The sequence below is a fragment of the Papio anubis genome, chromosome 8 (genome assembly GCF_008728515.1).
Source record: "Papio anubis isolate 15944 chromosome 8, Panubis1.0, whole genome shotgun sequence".
Taxonomy (NCBI): domain Eukaryota; kingdom Metazoa; phylum Chordata; class Mammalia; order Primates; family Cercopithecidae; genus Papio; species Papio anubis.
This window is the reverse complement of record NC_044983.1, coordinates 37,854,807-37,871,513: the sequence shown is the minus strand read 5'-3', so window position 1 is coordinate 37,871,513 and position 16,707 is coordinate 37,854,807. Positions and strand designations below refer to the sequence as shown.

General features: G+C 38.0%; 1 protein-coding gene across 2 annotated transcripts in view; it reads left to right on the top strand.

Moving 5' to 3' along the window:
• The window catches only part of LOC101008763 (A disintegrin and metallopeptidase domain 3-like), an 80,355-nt gene that overhangs the window by 26,500 nt on the left and 37,148 nt on the right, over window positions 1-16,707 (top strand). For both annotated transcript variants that reach the window (XM_031669494.1, XM_031669495.1), the window contains exons 11-12: window positions 8,859-8,995; window positions 10,106-10,289. In XM_031669494.1, coding sequence (XP_031525354.1) covers window positions 8,859-8,995; window positions 10,106-10,289 — 321 coding nt within the window. The remainder of the gene's footprint in view (window positions 1-8,858; window positions 8,996-10,105; window positions 10,290-16,707) is intronic.

Genomic DNA, 16,707 nt, shown 5'->3' with positions numbered 1-16,707 from the left:
TAGGGTTTTTATGGTTTTAGGTCTAACATTTAAGTCTCTAGTCAATCTTGAATTAATTTTCGTATAATGAGTAAGGAAAGGATCCAATTTCAACTTTCTACTTATGGCTAGCCACTTTTCCCAGCATCATTTATTAAACAGGGAATCCTTTCCCCATTTCTTGTTTTTGTCAGTATTATCAAAGATCAGATGGCTGTAGATGTGTGGTATTATTTCTGAGGGCTCTGTTCTGTTCCATTGGTCTATATCTCTGTTTTGGTACTAGTACCATGCTGTTGTGGTTACTGTCACCTTGTAGTATAGTTTGAAGTCAGGTAGCGTGATGCCTCTAGGTTTGTTCTTTTGGCTTAGGATAGTCTTGGCAATGCGGGCTCTTTTCTGGTTCCATATGAACTTTAAAGCAGTTTTCTCCAATTCTGTGAAGAAAGTCATTAGTAGCTTAACGGGGATGGCATTGAATCTATAAATTGCCTTGGGTGGTATGGCCATTTTCACAATATTGATTCTTCCTATCCATGAGCACGGTATGTTCTTCCATTTATTTGTGTCCTCTTTTATTTCACTGAGCAGTGGTTTGTAGTTCTCCTTGAAGAGGTCCTTCACATCCCTTGTAAGTTGGATTCCTAGGTATTTTATTCTTTTTGAAGCAATTGTGAATGGAAGTTCATTCATGATTTGGCTCTCTGTTTGTCTGTTACTGGTATATAAGAATGCTTGTGGTTTTTGCACATTGATTTTGTATCCTGAGACTTTGCTGAAGTTTCTTATCAGCTTAAGGAGATTTTGGACCGAGATGATGGGGTTTTCTAAATATACAATCATGTCATCTGCAAACAGGGACAATTTGACTTCTTTTCCTAAGTGAATACCCTTTATTTCTTTCTCTTGCCTGATTGCCCTAGCCAGAACTTCCAACACTATGTCGAATAGGAGTGGTGAGAGAGGGCATCCCTGTCTTGTGCCAGTTTTCAAAGGGAATGCTTCCAGTTTTTGTCCATTCAGTATGATATTGGCTGTGGGTTTGTCATAAATAGCTCTTATGATTTTGAGATACATTCTATCAATACAAAATTTATTGAGAGTTTTTAGCATGAAGGGCATCTATTGAGATAATCATGTGGTTTTTGTCTTTGGTTCTGTTTATATGCTGGATGATGTTTATTGATTTGCATATGTTGAACCAGCCTTGCATCCCAGGGATGAAGCCCACTTGATCATGGTGGATAAGCTTTTTGATGTGCGCTGGATTCTGTTTGCCAGTATTTTATTGAGGATTTTTGCAGTGGCGTTAATCAGGGATATTGGTCTAAAAATCTCTTTTTTGTTGTTGTATCTCTGTCAGGCTTTGGTATCAGGATGATGTTGGCCTCGTAAAATGAGTTAAGGAGGATTCCCTCTTTTTCTATTGATTGGAATAGTTTCAGAAGGAATGGTACCAACTCCTCCTTGTACCTCTGTAGAATTCGGCTGTGAATCCATCTGGTCCTTGACTTTTTTTGGTTGGTAGGCTATTGATTATTGCCTCAATTTCAGAGCCTGCTCTTGGTCTATTCAGGGATTCAACTTCTTCCTGGTTTAGTCTTGGAAGAGTGTACGTGTCCAGGAAATTATCCATTTCTTCTAGATTTTCTAGTTTATTTGCTTGGAGGTGTTTATAGTATTCTCTGATGGTAGTTTGTATTTCTGTGGAGTCGGTGGTGATATCCCCTTTATCATTTTTTATTGCGTCTATTTGATTCTTCTCTCTTTTCTTCTTTATTAGTCTTGCTAATGGTCAATCAATTTTGTTGATCTTTTCAAAAAACCAGCTCCTGGATTCATTGATTTTTTGGAGGGTTTTTTGGGTCTCTATCTCCTTCAGTTCTGCTCTGATCATAGTTATTTCTCACCTTCTGCTAGCTTTTGAATGTGTTTGCTCTTGCTTCCCTAGTTCTTTTAATTGCGATGCTAGGGTGTCAATTTTAGATCTTTCCTGCTTTCTCTTGTGGGCATTTAGTGCTATACATTTCCCTCTACACACTGCTTTAAATGTGTCCCAGAGATTCTGGTATGTTGTATCTTTGTTCTCATTGGTTTCAAAGAACATCTTTATTTCTGCCTTCATTTCGTTATGTACCCAGTAGTCATTCAGGAGCAGGTTATTCAGTTTCCATGTAGTTGAGCGGTTTTGATTGAGTTTCTTAGCCCTGAGTTCTAGTTTTATTGTACTGTGGTCTGAGAGACAGTTTGTTATCATTTCTGTTCTTTTACGTTTGCTGAGGAGTGCTTTACTTCCAACGATGTGGTCAATTTTGGAATAAGTGTGATGTGGTGCTGAGAAGAATGTGTATTCTGTTGATTTGGGGTGGAGAGTTCTGTAGATGTCTGTTAGGTCCGCTTGGTGCAGAGTTGAGTTCAATTCCTGGATATCCTTGTTAACTTTCTGTCTCGTTGATCTGTCTAATGTTGACAGTGGGGTGTTAAAGTCTCCCGTTATTATTGTATGGAAATCTAAGTCTCTTTGTAAGTCTCTAAGGACTTGCTTTATGAATCTGGGTGCTCCTGTATTGGGTGCATATATATTTAGGATAGTTAGCTCTTCCTGATGAATTGATCCCTTTACCATTATGTAATGGCCTTCTTTGTCTCTTTTGATCTTTGATGGTTTAAAGTCTGTTTTATCAGAGACTAGGATTGCAACCCTGCTATTTTTGTTTTTCATTTGCTTGGTAGACCTTCCTGCATCCCTTTATTCTGAGCTTATGTGTGTCTCTGCATGTGAGATGGGTCTCCTGAATACAGCAAACTGATGGGTCTTGACTCTTTATCCAGTTTGCCAGTCTGTGTCTTTTAATTGGACCATTTAGTCCATTTACATTTAAAGTTAATATTGTTATGTGTGAACTTGATCCTGTCATTATGATATTAGCTAGTTATTTTGCTTGCTAGTTGATGCAGTTTCTTCCTAGCATTGATGGACTTTACATTTTGAAATGTTTTTGCAATGGTTAGTACCTGTTGTTCCTTTCCATGCTTAGTGCTTCCTTCGGGATCTCTTGTAGGGCAGGCCTAGTGGTGACAAAATCTCTAAGCATTTGCTGGTCTGTGAAGGATGTTATTTCTCCTTCACTTATGAAACTTAGTTTGGCTGGATATGAAATTCTGGGTTTAAAATTCTTTTTTTTAAGAATGTTGAATATTGGCTCCCACTCTCTTTTGGCTTGGAGAGTTTCTGCCGAGAAATCTGCTGTTAGTCTGATGGGCTTCCCTTTGTGGGTAACCCGACCTTTCTCTCTGGCTGCCCTTAAGATTTTTTCCTTCATTTCAACTTTGGTGAATCTGACAATTATGTGTCTTGGAGTTGCTCTTCTCGAGGAGTATCTTTGTGGCATTGTCTGTATTTCGTGAATTTGGATGTTGGCCTGCCTTACTAGGTTGGGGAAGTTCTCCTGGATGATATCCTGAAGAGTGTTTTCCAACTTGGTTCCATTTTCCCCCTCACTTTCAGGCACATCAATCAGACATAGATTTGGTCTTTTCACATAATCCCATACTTATTGGAGGCTTTGTTCATTTCTTTTTACTCTTTTTTCTCCACACTTCTCTTCTCGCTTCATTTCATTCATTTGATCTTCAATTGCTGATACTTTTTCTTTCAGTTGATCTAGTCGGTTACTGAAGCTTGTGCATTTGTCACGTACTTCTCCTGTTACAGTTTTCATCTCTATCAGTTCTTTTAAGGTCTTCTCTGCATTGATTATTCTAGTTATCTGTTCATCCATTCTTTTTTCAAGGTTTTTAGTTTCTTTGTGCTGGTTATGTAGTTCCTCCTTTAGCTCTGAGAAGTTTGATTGACTGAAGCCTTCTTCTCTCAGCTCATCAAAGTCATTCTCTGTCCAGCTTTCTTCCATTGCTGGCGATGAGCTGCGTTCCTTTGAGGGGGAGATGCGCTCTGATTTTTTGAATTTCCAGCTTTTCTGCACTGCTTTTTCCCCATCTTTGTGGTTTTATCTGCCTCTAGTCTTTGATGATGGTGATGTACTGATGGGGTTTTGGTGTGGGTGTCCTTTCTGTTTGTTAGTTTTCCTTCTAACAGTCAGGACCCTCAGCTGTAGGTCTGTTGGAGTTTGCCTGCTGTCCACTCCAGACCCTGTTTGCCTGGGTATCAGCAGCAGAGGCTGCAGAAGATAGAATATTACTGAACAGTGAGTGTTGCTATCTGATTTTTGCTCTGGAAGCTTTGTCTCAGGGTTGTACCCCACTGTGTGAGGTGTGAGGTGTCAGTCTGCAACTAGTGGGGGATGTCTCCCAGTTAGGCTACTCAGGGGTCAGGGACCCACTTTAGCAGACAGTCTGTCTGTTCTCAGATCTCAACCTCCATGCTGGGAGATCCAAAATGTCAGACAGGGGCATTTACCTCTTCCGAGGTTTCTGCTGCTTTTTGTTTAGCTATGCCCTGTCCCCAGAGGACGAGTCTACAGAGGCAGGCCGGCCTCCTTGAGCTGCAGTGGGCTCCACCCAATTCAAACTTCCCGGTGGCTTTGTTTACCCAGTTAAACCTCAGCAATGGCTGACACCCCTCCCCCAGCCTCACTGCCGCCTTGCAGTTAGATCTCAGACTGCTGTGCTAGCAATGAGGGAGGCTCCGTTGTTGTGGGACCCTCCGGGCCAGGTGTGGGATATTATCTCCTGGTGTGCCATTTGCTAAGACCCTTGGTAAAGCACAGTATTAGGGTGGGAGTTACCCGATTTTCCAGGTGTTGTGTGTCTCAGTTTCCCTTGGCTAGGAAAACGGATTCTCTTCCCCCTTGCGCTTCCCAGGTGAGGCAGTGCCTCGCCCTGCTTCAGCTCTCGCTGTTCGGGCTGCACCAGCTGACCAGCACCGATTGTCCGGCACTCCCCAGTGAGATGATCCCGGTACTTCAGTTGAAAATGCAGAAATCACCTGTCTTCTGTGTCACTAACTCTGGGAGCTGGAGGCTGGAGCTGTTCCTATTCAGCCATCTTGGGTGCACCCCCACTTTTGAGTATTTTTATCACAAAGAGATTTTGAAGTTGATCAAAGGCTTTTTCAACATCAATTGAAATAATCACATGGTTTTTGTCCTTGATTTCCATTGATAAGATGTAGCACATTGATTGATTTGCATCTGTTCAACCATCCTTGCATCCCAGGGATAAACCACACTTGGACATGAAGAATTATCTTTTTAATGCACTGTTTAATCTGGTTTGCTAGTATTTGGTTGAGAAATTTTGTGTTAATATTCATCAGAGATATTGGCCTGTAGGTTTCTTTTTTCAATATGTCTTTGGTTTTGGTATCAAGGTAGTACTAGCCTCATAGAATGAGTTTGGTAGTATTCCTTTCTACTCTGGTTTTCAGAATTGTTTGAGTAAGATTGGTATTAGTTCTTTGTAAATGTTTTGTAGAATTCAGCAGTGCAGCGATCAAGTCCTGGCCTTTTCTCTCCAGGAAGGCATTTTATTATCACTTCAATCTGTTACTTGTTATTGGTCTGTTCAGGATTTGGATTTCTTCATGGTCCAATCTTGGTAGGTTGTATGTTTCTAGGAATATGTCCATTTCTTCTAGATTTTCATTTTATTGGCATATAGTTGCTCATAGTAGCTACTAATGATCCTTTGAATTTCTGTGGTATCAGTGGTAATGTCTCCTTTTTCATCTCTGATTTTATTTATTTGGATCTTCTCTCTCTTTTTTTTTTTTTTTTTTTTTCTTAGTCTGGCTAAAGGTCTGTCAATTTAGTTTAACTCTTCAAAAGACCAGCTTTTTGTTTCTTTGATCTTTTATATTATTTTCTTCATTTCAATTTCATTTGTTTCTGCTCTGATCTTTAGTATTTCTTTTCTTCTACTAATTATGGATTTGGTTTGCTCTTGATTTTCTGGTTCTTTAAGACACATATTAGGTTGTTTACTTGAAGTTTTACTTCTTTTTTGGTGTGCATACTTATAAATTTCCCTCTTCATACTGCTTTTACTATATCCCACAGGTTTTGGTATGTCATTTTTCCATTATTATTTGTTTAAAGAAATTTTTCAATATCCATCTTAATTTCTTCATTGACCCACTGGTTATTCAGGAGCATATTGTTTGTCATGTATGGACAAACTGGGTGAGGAGCCTCACCCCATTGCCATCACCAACACAGGCCCATGGAGAGCACTGCCAGACTACTGCTAATGTTCCCTTAATGCCCAAGGGCTCTTCAGTCAGCTGGTGGTGAATGCTGCCTGACCTGGGACTCATCCTTCAGGGCATTGGGCTCTCCTCTGGCCTTGGGCAGGTCCAGAAATGAATCAGGGACCCGGAGAGCCTGCTTGGTGGTCTGCTGCCCTATGGCTGAGGTGCTACCTAACGTGCGAGACAAAGTTCCCTTTACTTTTCCCTCCACTTTTCTCAAGCAAAGGAGTCTTGCCCTGTTGCCACCACAGCTGAGAATGTAGAGTCTCACCCAAAGCCAGCAAGTCTCACAGGCTCATCCAACACCCATGGCACACTCCCTGGGTATCACTGCTGGTTATTCAGGCCTCAAAGACTCTTCAGTTAGCAGGTGATGATGTTTTTCAGGACTGGGTCCATCCCTTCAAGGCAGTGGTTCCTTCTGGAAATGATATCCAGGAACTAAGGCCTAAAAAGGGGTCCTCAGGACTCTGACTGGTGCCCTATCCTGCTGTGGCTGAGCTGGCATCCAAAATGCAAGACAAAGCCTTCCCTACTCTTTCAGTTCCCCTCCTCAAGCAGAGGGAAGGGGTCTCTTTTGGAGCTGTAAGCTCTGCAGCCTGGGGTTAGGGATGAGGTGATGCCAGCGCTCCCTTAGTCACACCAGCTGGTATCTCAATAGGCCATGTGCCCCCAGTCTACTGGCTCTGGACCCAGTTCAGCACTAGGATTCACCTAGAATTGCAGTTCTTGTGGCCTAGACTGCCTTTCAAGTTTATTTAGGGCCCTAGAGCACTTTAGCCCATGGTGGTGAGTCTTGTAGGAACTCAAGTTCCAACCACTGAGATCAGCGATTCCTCTCTGGCTAGGGCTGGTTTGAATACTCCTTCCATAGGTGGGCATCAGCTGAGTTTGGCCCAGTTTTGTTTTCTGCTATAACAGTGCAGCACTGAGTTCAATGCCTCACAATTGCTGCACTCTCCTCTCACCAGCACAAAGAAATGCTCTTTGCACCATGCCACTGCTGCCACAGGATTGACGAGGGATTGTGTCAGTGGTTTTTCTACTTCAGTACCTCTTTCAGCTATGTGAAATTAAAACCAGAGCCGGGTGCAGTGGCTCACGTCTGTAATCCAAGCCCTTTGGGAGGCCAAGGTGGGTGGATCACCTGAGGTCGGGAGTTCAAAACCAGCCTGGCCAACATGGTGAAACCTCATCTCTACTAAAATTTTAAAAAGTTAGCCGGGCATAGTGGCATAGTGGTGCATGCCTATAATCCCAGCTACTCGGAAGGCTGAGGCAGGAGAATCGCTTAAATCCAGAAGGCAGAGGCTATGGTGAGCCGAGATCGCGCCATTGCACTTCAGCCCTGGGCGACAAAAGTGTGTGTATAATGTATGTAACATACATATATATAGCAATAATGTACATCTATATGTGATTTATCCCAGATATGCATGGTTGGTTTATCATATGAATATAAAATAATGTCCTCCATTATATTAATAGACTAAAAAAGAAAAATTATATTATTCTAGTAGTAGATTCAGAAAAAACAAATCTGAGACTATTTATAATAAACACTCAGCAAACTAAAAATACAGGGGAACTTATTTAACTTAAAGATGGCATCCAAAAAAAAAAAAAAAAAAACAGGAAACAACATATTTTGAGTAAATAACACGTTACTACTTAGATCAGGAAAAAGACAAGAAAGTAGCTTACCAGTCACAGTCAACATTAAAAATGGAAAGCACCAAATTCTGTGAGACCAACAACTGTCATTTATTGTTGACAGAAATGTGAATGATATCCACTGTGGATAACAGTTTCACTGTTTCTTACAATACTCAACTTACCCTTGCTATATGATCCAGCAATCATCCTCCTTAGTATTTACCTAAATGAGTTAAAAACTTTTATCCACCAAAAAAATTTCACATATGTGTTTTAGCTTTATTCATAATTGTCACAGATTGGAAGTAGCTTAGATATCCTTTAACAGGTGAATGGATGAGCAAACTTTAGAACATCCATACAACGGAATACTACCCAGTGATTTAAATAATAAACCACAATAAGATATGGAAAATCCTTAAATTTGTGGTGAGAGAAACCCTTACTAGAAGACTATATGTGGTATTATTTTCACTATATGATGTTCAGAAATAGGAAAAAATATAGAGGTAATGACAAGGTTTCTGGAAGTTTGTAGAAATGCTACTTGTAAGATATTATATTATTCTACTTTAAAAAATTAATTGACTCTTCGCAAATTATTTCTGAGGTCAAAACTGATTGCCAGTTCAACTCTCCAAAATCTGTATATCTTTTCCAAGTGTTCTCTTGAGAAATATTGTAGTTACTAAAATAATCTTCCTACTTCTCAGAATGTTTTCTGAAATTTGCTGAAATTAAATTGAATAGTATGTCATAAAAATATATGATTGAATTATTCTTATTTTAGGTCAATGCCATTTTGATTAAAAATATTGTCACTCAAAAGGAATAAAAAATTGTACATATTTTTATTTCTAAGTAAATAGTTAGAAATAATTTATTTCTAAAGCAGTTTTTAAAATTTGCACTTGCATTTATGCAGTATGACCAGAAACATTTGACAAGATCAAAGGAGTGAACAAAAAAATCTTAGGCAATAAATCTGAGTTTTTGTTTGTTTGTTTCTATTTAGTATCCAAAGAAAATCACTGTAGAGGCCTTTTCAGTTGTTATGGCACAGTTGCTTGGAATTAATCTGGGATTGACATATGATGATATCTACAATTGTTACTGTCCAGGACCTACATGCATAATGAATCCTGATGCGATGTAAGGAGTTGTTTTTATCAACTCTATGTTTTCTCTTAAGAAATATTTCTAGTATTCCTTGATGTAGAACCTCTTGCAATATAATTTAAGAAATTTTTTTAGATACAAACGTGCTTATTTAAGACATTAAAGAAAGTATAGAATGTTGTAGAAAATGTGCTTAATAGTTCTACATTCAATGATATTATTTAGAGAAAAAGTAGATGCTAATGATTACCTTACAACAGTCTAGTTGCATTAATTGAAAAACTGTTCAGCGTCATCAGATGAAATAGTACCTAGGTAGTAAGCAGTTTGAAAAGCAACTAAACTAAGGAGATGTGAGAACTAAGAAGACATGAGAATTTTGCAATGCTTGATTCTGAACTGGATTCTTTTGCTATAAAATGCTAGAACTGTGATGTTTGGGAAAATCTGAATGGAGTTCAGGGATTCGATATTAATAATACATCTTTATTTTATGATTTTGAAGGGTCTAGAGTGCTGAGGTAGAATAACCCATTTCTATGTAAGAGCTATATAGATGTATCTAGTGTTCGCAGAACACATTGTTGGCCTCTTATCTGTTTCAGAAAACAAAATTTATTTTGGGGGCTATATTTGCATTATTTCTTTTAAGTTTGAGATTATTACAAAATTACACAAAATTACACATTAAGCAGTATACTTAAATGTGTAGAAATACAAAAATTAAAACAAAGTAAAAGGAATCTAGAATTTGTACAATTTACATACCTCAATATTGGAATAACTTTTTTGATTAATTTTAACAAAGAACAAGTAACTATGATTTTTCATTAGTGCAATCAACCAAATTTTGTTTCTTAATGTTGACAATAATAGGATATACCCAAATGGAGCTTATTGTGTACCAAATATTGTTAAGTGCATTACCATTTTAACTTTCTTTACTCTCTCAGTGTCTATCATATCAAATTACAATACAAAATAATTTATTTTTTGCTTATCACCTATATTAAAAATAAAAGCACCCTCTTCTCCTTTTGGCTCTTCTCTAATTGAAGTAGTTCAGAATTCGTAGTACTTTGTTGAGGAGTATTACTTTGATTCTTTTAGTACATTTATCTAAGAAGTACAATTTAATTTTAGACGATCCCATGGTGTGAAGTTTTTTAGCAGTTGCAGCATGGATGAATTTAAACAGATAGTTCTGCAGCCTGAACTTAAATGTTTTCAGGATAAAACAATTTCAGAAATGACTTACCAAAAATCTGCAACTTGTGGCAATGGAATTTTGGAACCTACAGAGCAGTGTGATTGTGGCTATAGAAAGGTTAGTGGCAAAGCTTACAGGTTATCCAAAGATTTGTTCTTTCATTATGTTTTGTGTTTATTTTTTATGGAGTCTATAGATATAGATATGATATATATAAGGAGGAAATTTTTAAAAAATATTTACTATTTTTTCAAATATAAGATAGAGAGATATGGGGCATGCAATAACTGACTCATCCTAAATTTGAAATGTTTAGAGTCTAAGCCCCGGGTAAGTGTGACATCAATTTAAAAAACAGATTTTTATCATTTTAGAAGCAATGGTAGCAATATCGCTTTTTAGTACCTCACACATCAGTAGCATCAATAATATCATCATCTAATCATCCCTTAAATTCCACTAAAGTGACTACATTGGTGGCTAAGTTGTTACATGTGTGTTTTCATTTATTTTCTTACCTCCTAATTTTAGTACTTGCATCTGTAGCAACTTCATTTATGTTAACTTGCTTCCAAAGAATTAAACTAATTATAGTATTTGGTTCATTGTCATTTATGATAATATACATGATACAATAATGATACATCCATGGCCCAACTATCCCTAATTTTTCACTCTTTTCTCTATCCAAAAAGTAAATTCTATCCATATTTTTAATTTAACAATATCATTTTATAATTTGACCATAGTTTTTATTAGCTTTGAATTTTAGACCATTTAAAAAATGTAGCCTAATATTCTGGAACTGTTTTCTTCATCCCCTATATTACTAACAATATCCATGTAATTTTGTGTGACTCAACTAATTTATTCACTTTTTGTGTAATAATCCAGTATGTATGGAAATATACAATTACTGATTTTTTCTATTTATGAGCAGTTGGAGTGCTCATAGGTTTTTTCCCCCCTCGCATTCTGAAGAGTTTTATTATGTCTTGTATTTAACTCTTGATGTACATAAGCATCTTCTGGCTACACACTTAGATGTAGAATTTCTGGGTTATCAAGTGGGTGGATGATCCCTTGGCAATGGGAAATTTATTTCAAAAATAAATGTGCTAATTAACACATCCAATGGCTGTTTACTGTATAACAGGTTGTTTATTTTATACCCTATTTAGCACATAGTATTGCCAGACTTTGTCATTTTTGCCAGGGTATTTGTGTAAAATATTATCTCTTTGTGGTTTCAATTAGACTTTCCTTAATTGCTAGTAACATTGATTATATCTTCAAAGTTTTACTAACCCTGTAAGTTTTCTTTGCTGTGAAATGTCTGTCCTTTCCTGTGAAAGCTTTATTTTATTTGTATTTTCTCCTTTTTTTTTTTTTTTTTTTTTTTTTTGGAGTCGGAGTTTCGCTCTTGTCGCCCAGGCTTGAGTGCAGTGGTGTGATCTCAGCTCACTATAACCTCCGGCTCCTGGGTTCAAGCGATTCTCCTGCCTCAGCCTCTGGAGTAGCTGGGATTACAGGTACCTGCCACCACGCCAGCTAATTTTTGTATTTTTAGTAGAGACAGGATTTCACCATGTTCGCCAGGCTAGTCTCAAACTTCTGACCTCAGGTTATCCACCTGCCTCGGCCTCTCAAAGTGCTGGGATTACAAACATGAGCCACCATGCCCCACCTCTTTCCTTTCTATTTATTTATATATTCTCATGCTGATTGATATATGTTAAATGTCTTTCATATTCTTACACTTTCTTCAATATAATTTTTATGTAAACAATTTACTTAAAACATTAATGTGTTTCCATTGAAAACTGCATTATTTCAGCTTCGTAATATGTTTTTGTTTGACTAGTGAAAGTTTTGCTCTTTCTTCATGGAAACTCTTTTTTTTTTTCTTCAGTTTTCACTCCATGCTTTGATATGGATATATTTGACTATTATTTTTTAAGACCACTAATATTTCCTTTTATTAAGAGATCCAGTTAATTTTTCATTGCAATATTTGACATCTTTAAAATTTCCATTTGGTTCTTTTTTTAGAGATCTCTTCCATTTGTGAAAAGAAAAACTTTAGAGAAATATAGCAGTTTATTGAAGCACAGTATGATTCATGAATTAAACAGCACTCAGAACCAGGAGAGCTTCATCTTAACAATACTGTGTGGGAGATCTTAAGCCATAATTGGCCATGTAAGCCACACCTGCATTCCTGACCCAAAGAAAACATAAAATAATAAATGACCCATTGTTTTAAGACTCTAAGTATTTGCCATGCAGCAAATACTTACAGATAACACATAGGACTTAATGTGTGTTGCTCTGTTTTTCTCAAGATATTTGGCATACCTTTTATCATTTTCATTTAGATATGCAATCAGTTTGTAGTTTATGTGTGTGTGTGTGTATACACACATATATACACATAAAGTTATTAAATTAAATAGTCACAATTTATTTGAAGACTGTCCTTTCTTTATTACACTGAATCATACCCTTGATCATCAATCAAGTGAACATATGTGCATGTTTCTGCTTTTGCTCCTCTTGTACCAATAGTACACTATCTTGATAAATACACATTTCTTTTTTTTATTATTATACTTTAAGTTCTAGGGTACATGTTCACAATGTGCAGATTTGTTACATATGTATACATGTGCCATGTTGCTGTGCTGCACCCATTAACTCGGCATTTACATTAGGTGTATCTCCTAATGCTGTCCCTCCCCCACCCCCACCCCACAACAAGCCCCAGTGTGTGATGTTCACCATCATTCTGAGCAAACTATCGCAAGGACAGAAAACCAAACACCGCACGTTCTCACTCACAGGTGGGAATTGAACAATGAGAACACTTGGACACAGGACAAATACACATTTCTTATTAACTTTTGAGATATTGTATTGTATATTCTTCACACTGTTTTTCTGGTTCATAGTTGTCTTGAGTATTTTGGGCCCTTTGAATTTTATTGTAAATTTCTGACTTTTTTTCAATTGGTACCAAAAACAAAGTAGACTGATCTCCTGAAAGATATTGCATCGAATCTTTAGATATGTTTGAGGTGTACACCTCCATTTATTTATGTCTGATTTTTTTTTCTCAGCAGCTTTTTGTAGTGGGAGGAAATTATTATTTCCTGTGACAGGAAATCTATTTCTAAAGTGTTCAGAGTAATAACTAATGGTTTTTGCCAGGACGATTACTGAGTTGACAGGTCCAGCAAGCCATATAATTCAGAGGCGTAGCTATGGGCTTGAGCAAAATACACAAGAGAGTCTTTCTTTTCCTTGACAGTAATGGAGACATTCATATTTAACAAGATGTGGCTAAAGGAAACTATATTAGTGTGCAGAACTTTATCTTGGGTAGCAGCTGCCTACCTGTAACATCAACAAATCGTGTACAGAGGGGCATGGAGAGTGGAGCAGTAGGCACTGGAGACTTGGAAAGGTGGGAAGGTGGGAGGAGCGTAAGGGACAAGAAAACACCTTTTGGGTACAATGTACTCTATTTGGGTGATGGGTAAACTAAAAGCCCAGAAGTGACCAAAACTGCACTTGTACCCCCTAAATCTATAGAAATAAAAAATAAGATCCTTATATTAAAAAAGAAAAAGGTCTCAGGTTAAGGTTTTCTTAAAAGAAAAGTTTCCTTAATAGGGGTGGGTATCCAGTACTTAGGTTAAGAACAGTGGTGATAGCCCGGAACAAGATGATCACCAAAGCATTGTGAGTCGACAGGGTCAGCCCAACTGTCCCACAAACGAGAGCTGAGACTTTAATTTTTTCTCCTTCTACTCTTGACTCTCCAGGGTCTAAGGTGTTCATTATCCACCTGCCATAGCTGCTCTTGTTTCATGGCCACATGATCAGATAACCAGTGTCTGTAGCAACCACTTTACCCTTTCTCCTTGCTCATCACACAAAACCAAACCAAATAGCTGGATTCATTCCTAGGTGGTTTGGCAGTTTGTTGCTTGTATACCTTATGCCATCTTAAAACATCTCCTATCCACTGATGTGTGAGCCGAAGTCTCATCTATGATCTATGAACAAAAGACTGTGAGGTCCACAGAGGAAAGAAAGGATACTTTACTTTAGAGAGAGAAGCAATCCACAGCTTGGGAAATGCCCTTTCAGGGAAAATCAAAAGTGCATGTTCCGCAGAAGGAAGGGGGAGCTGATATATATCTTACAGAGTCAGCCTTACCTGCATATTAAGCAGGGTTGGGGAAAATCTGTGAATATTTGTGAAGGAAGTCAAGTGCCTGCGCAGTGTGCGAAAATATATGTAACATGCACTCAATGTTCACTTTGGTGTAGGGTTTTAGTATTAAAATGAGGCAGAATTTGGCTTTTTACATCAAAAAGAACCAATAGGACACAAAGATAGTCTGTGCATAGTCTCTGTAAACTGCTTAAAACTGACTTGAGATTTGTGGCTGTTTATCAATAAATGACCAGTCGTCTGTTCAACTAGAGGTATGGCAGGACTGCAAGGCGCAGGCATCGGGGGTGTTGGGGGTGTTGACTGGCATTAGCAGCCTGTCAGGGTCAGCTGGGAAATTTCCCAGCTGCAGTTGTTTCAGGAATGCTTTTCAGGGGTTTATTTCTGCTTAATTACCAGAGAGAAATCTTATGGCAATTAATGACACTGGGATATGTGACTGATCCTCCATCCTGCTAGGGATGAGATTCTATTTTTTGCTAAATCTCATTTTAGCCACAGGGAGTCCATTTTGGCTGCCTGTTGGAATATTTATATTCATTGTTTTCCCTGTTAGTTGAAACCTGCTGTAGGCAGCCTTGATGACCAATTTACAGCGTGTCCCATATTGGTGCCAGGGTGGCATGGCTACCTGTTCTGAGTATATCAAGTCCCTTGAAGAGACTCATGTGGCAGAGAGACTTAGAGCTAACTGTATAACTTAGGCCAGGCAGGGGAAAAGGGTAGACAGGTTAAAAATATTTTGTTGGAGATGGGAGAAAACTGCAGTCTGGCAGGAAGATTATTAAAATGTTTTACGGAGACTAAGTAAACAAGCTTGTGGCTGGTACCTGTCAGTGAAATACTTCACAGACTCCAGTGACACAGGGAAGTCATAGGCATCAGGGTTACAGTGGGAGATTGTAACACTTGTTTTTAACTGGCACAGCTGTCTTCGTACATGTACACATTCCTGCACCAGAACAGCACTGTAGGGATGACACTGTAGCTAGGTTTATAGGTTTATTTTATCTATCAGTTGAATACCTTATGCTGCCATAATTCTGATTTTAACAGTAGACTTACAGCAGTTGCTTAAGTAATTTAACTATTAGGAAGAAAAGTATGATGAAGACTGTGATTATAACAAGCACTTGAATGTCAGCGTGAAAAGAATGTTCCAGTCTGACAGGAAGCCTACTAAATAGATGGAGAGGATCAGTAGTTTGTATATCTCATAACGATTTCGCTTGTTTGGAAATTCTTTTTATAGGAACCTCTACTTTATCTGAGGTGTTGATGTAAGTGTAACCAGTTACATGGGCCACTGTGCAGACTCTTCTCTGTTTGGCTAGGAGAAAATTTAAGGCAATCGTATTATTTAGTATTACTTGAGCAAGGGAGTTCAGAAACTTTTTGTTGCGCTCTAAGGCTTTCTACAGTGTCATTAGCTATCTAACCAATGGTAGTGGATAGGTTTTTGAATTATATCTCTAGTATCTCTAGTAACATAAACCCAAGCACTTAGAAGTAATAGTTCTAGGATGTTTTTACCTATACTATCTTTACATCCTGTTAGCATAGACCCTTTAGTTTTATAATAAAGAGAGAGCAGGGGTCTTTTCATAAGCAAGTCTGAACCTTTTATGTGTAACCTGTTGAGGCAATGGTGTGCCCATCCCTATCCAGGCAGATCAGACCCCATGTCCCATATAAACACAAAGCCTGGTGAAGGCACAAGCAATGCCCTCAAGGGTGTGTTCACTAATTAATTTATTCATGGTAAATATTGACAGTATTGAATTGAATCATGAATTATTTGAATAGTAGGGACATACCTTTCTTTATTCAATCTAGACTATATTTATCTATCCAGTAGTTTAAAGATCGAGGAGGTCTACTGGTATAGAATGGGTTTCTAACATTAATAACATGGGACAAATTAAACCAGGAAGTGGTAATATTTGAGTCTTGAGGCGATTGGACTCAGAGTCAACAGGGAAAGCAGTTGGTCCAGATAAGTGGTGATGTTAAGGATACATGAGAAGTCAGTGACAAGTATTGTCAATGTCACATGTTTACCATGAATGAATGTGGGAAGTTATTGGTGAATCTAACCATCTGATAGGTTTCTTTTTGTAACAACACTTTAGGGCAGCTTAGCCAAAGTGTTACCGTGTCAGTCTATGCAGTGAGACCAAGGGGCAGTTATAAAGAAGAGAGTAAAATGTATTTTGAACTGGACTAATCAACATAACCATTCACAAAGCTCTGGAACAAAGAGTTTAGCCAGGCAAAAAGTCTTCTAGTTTT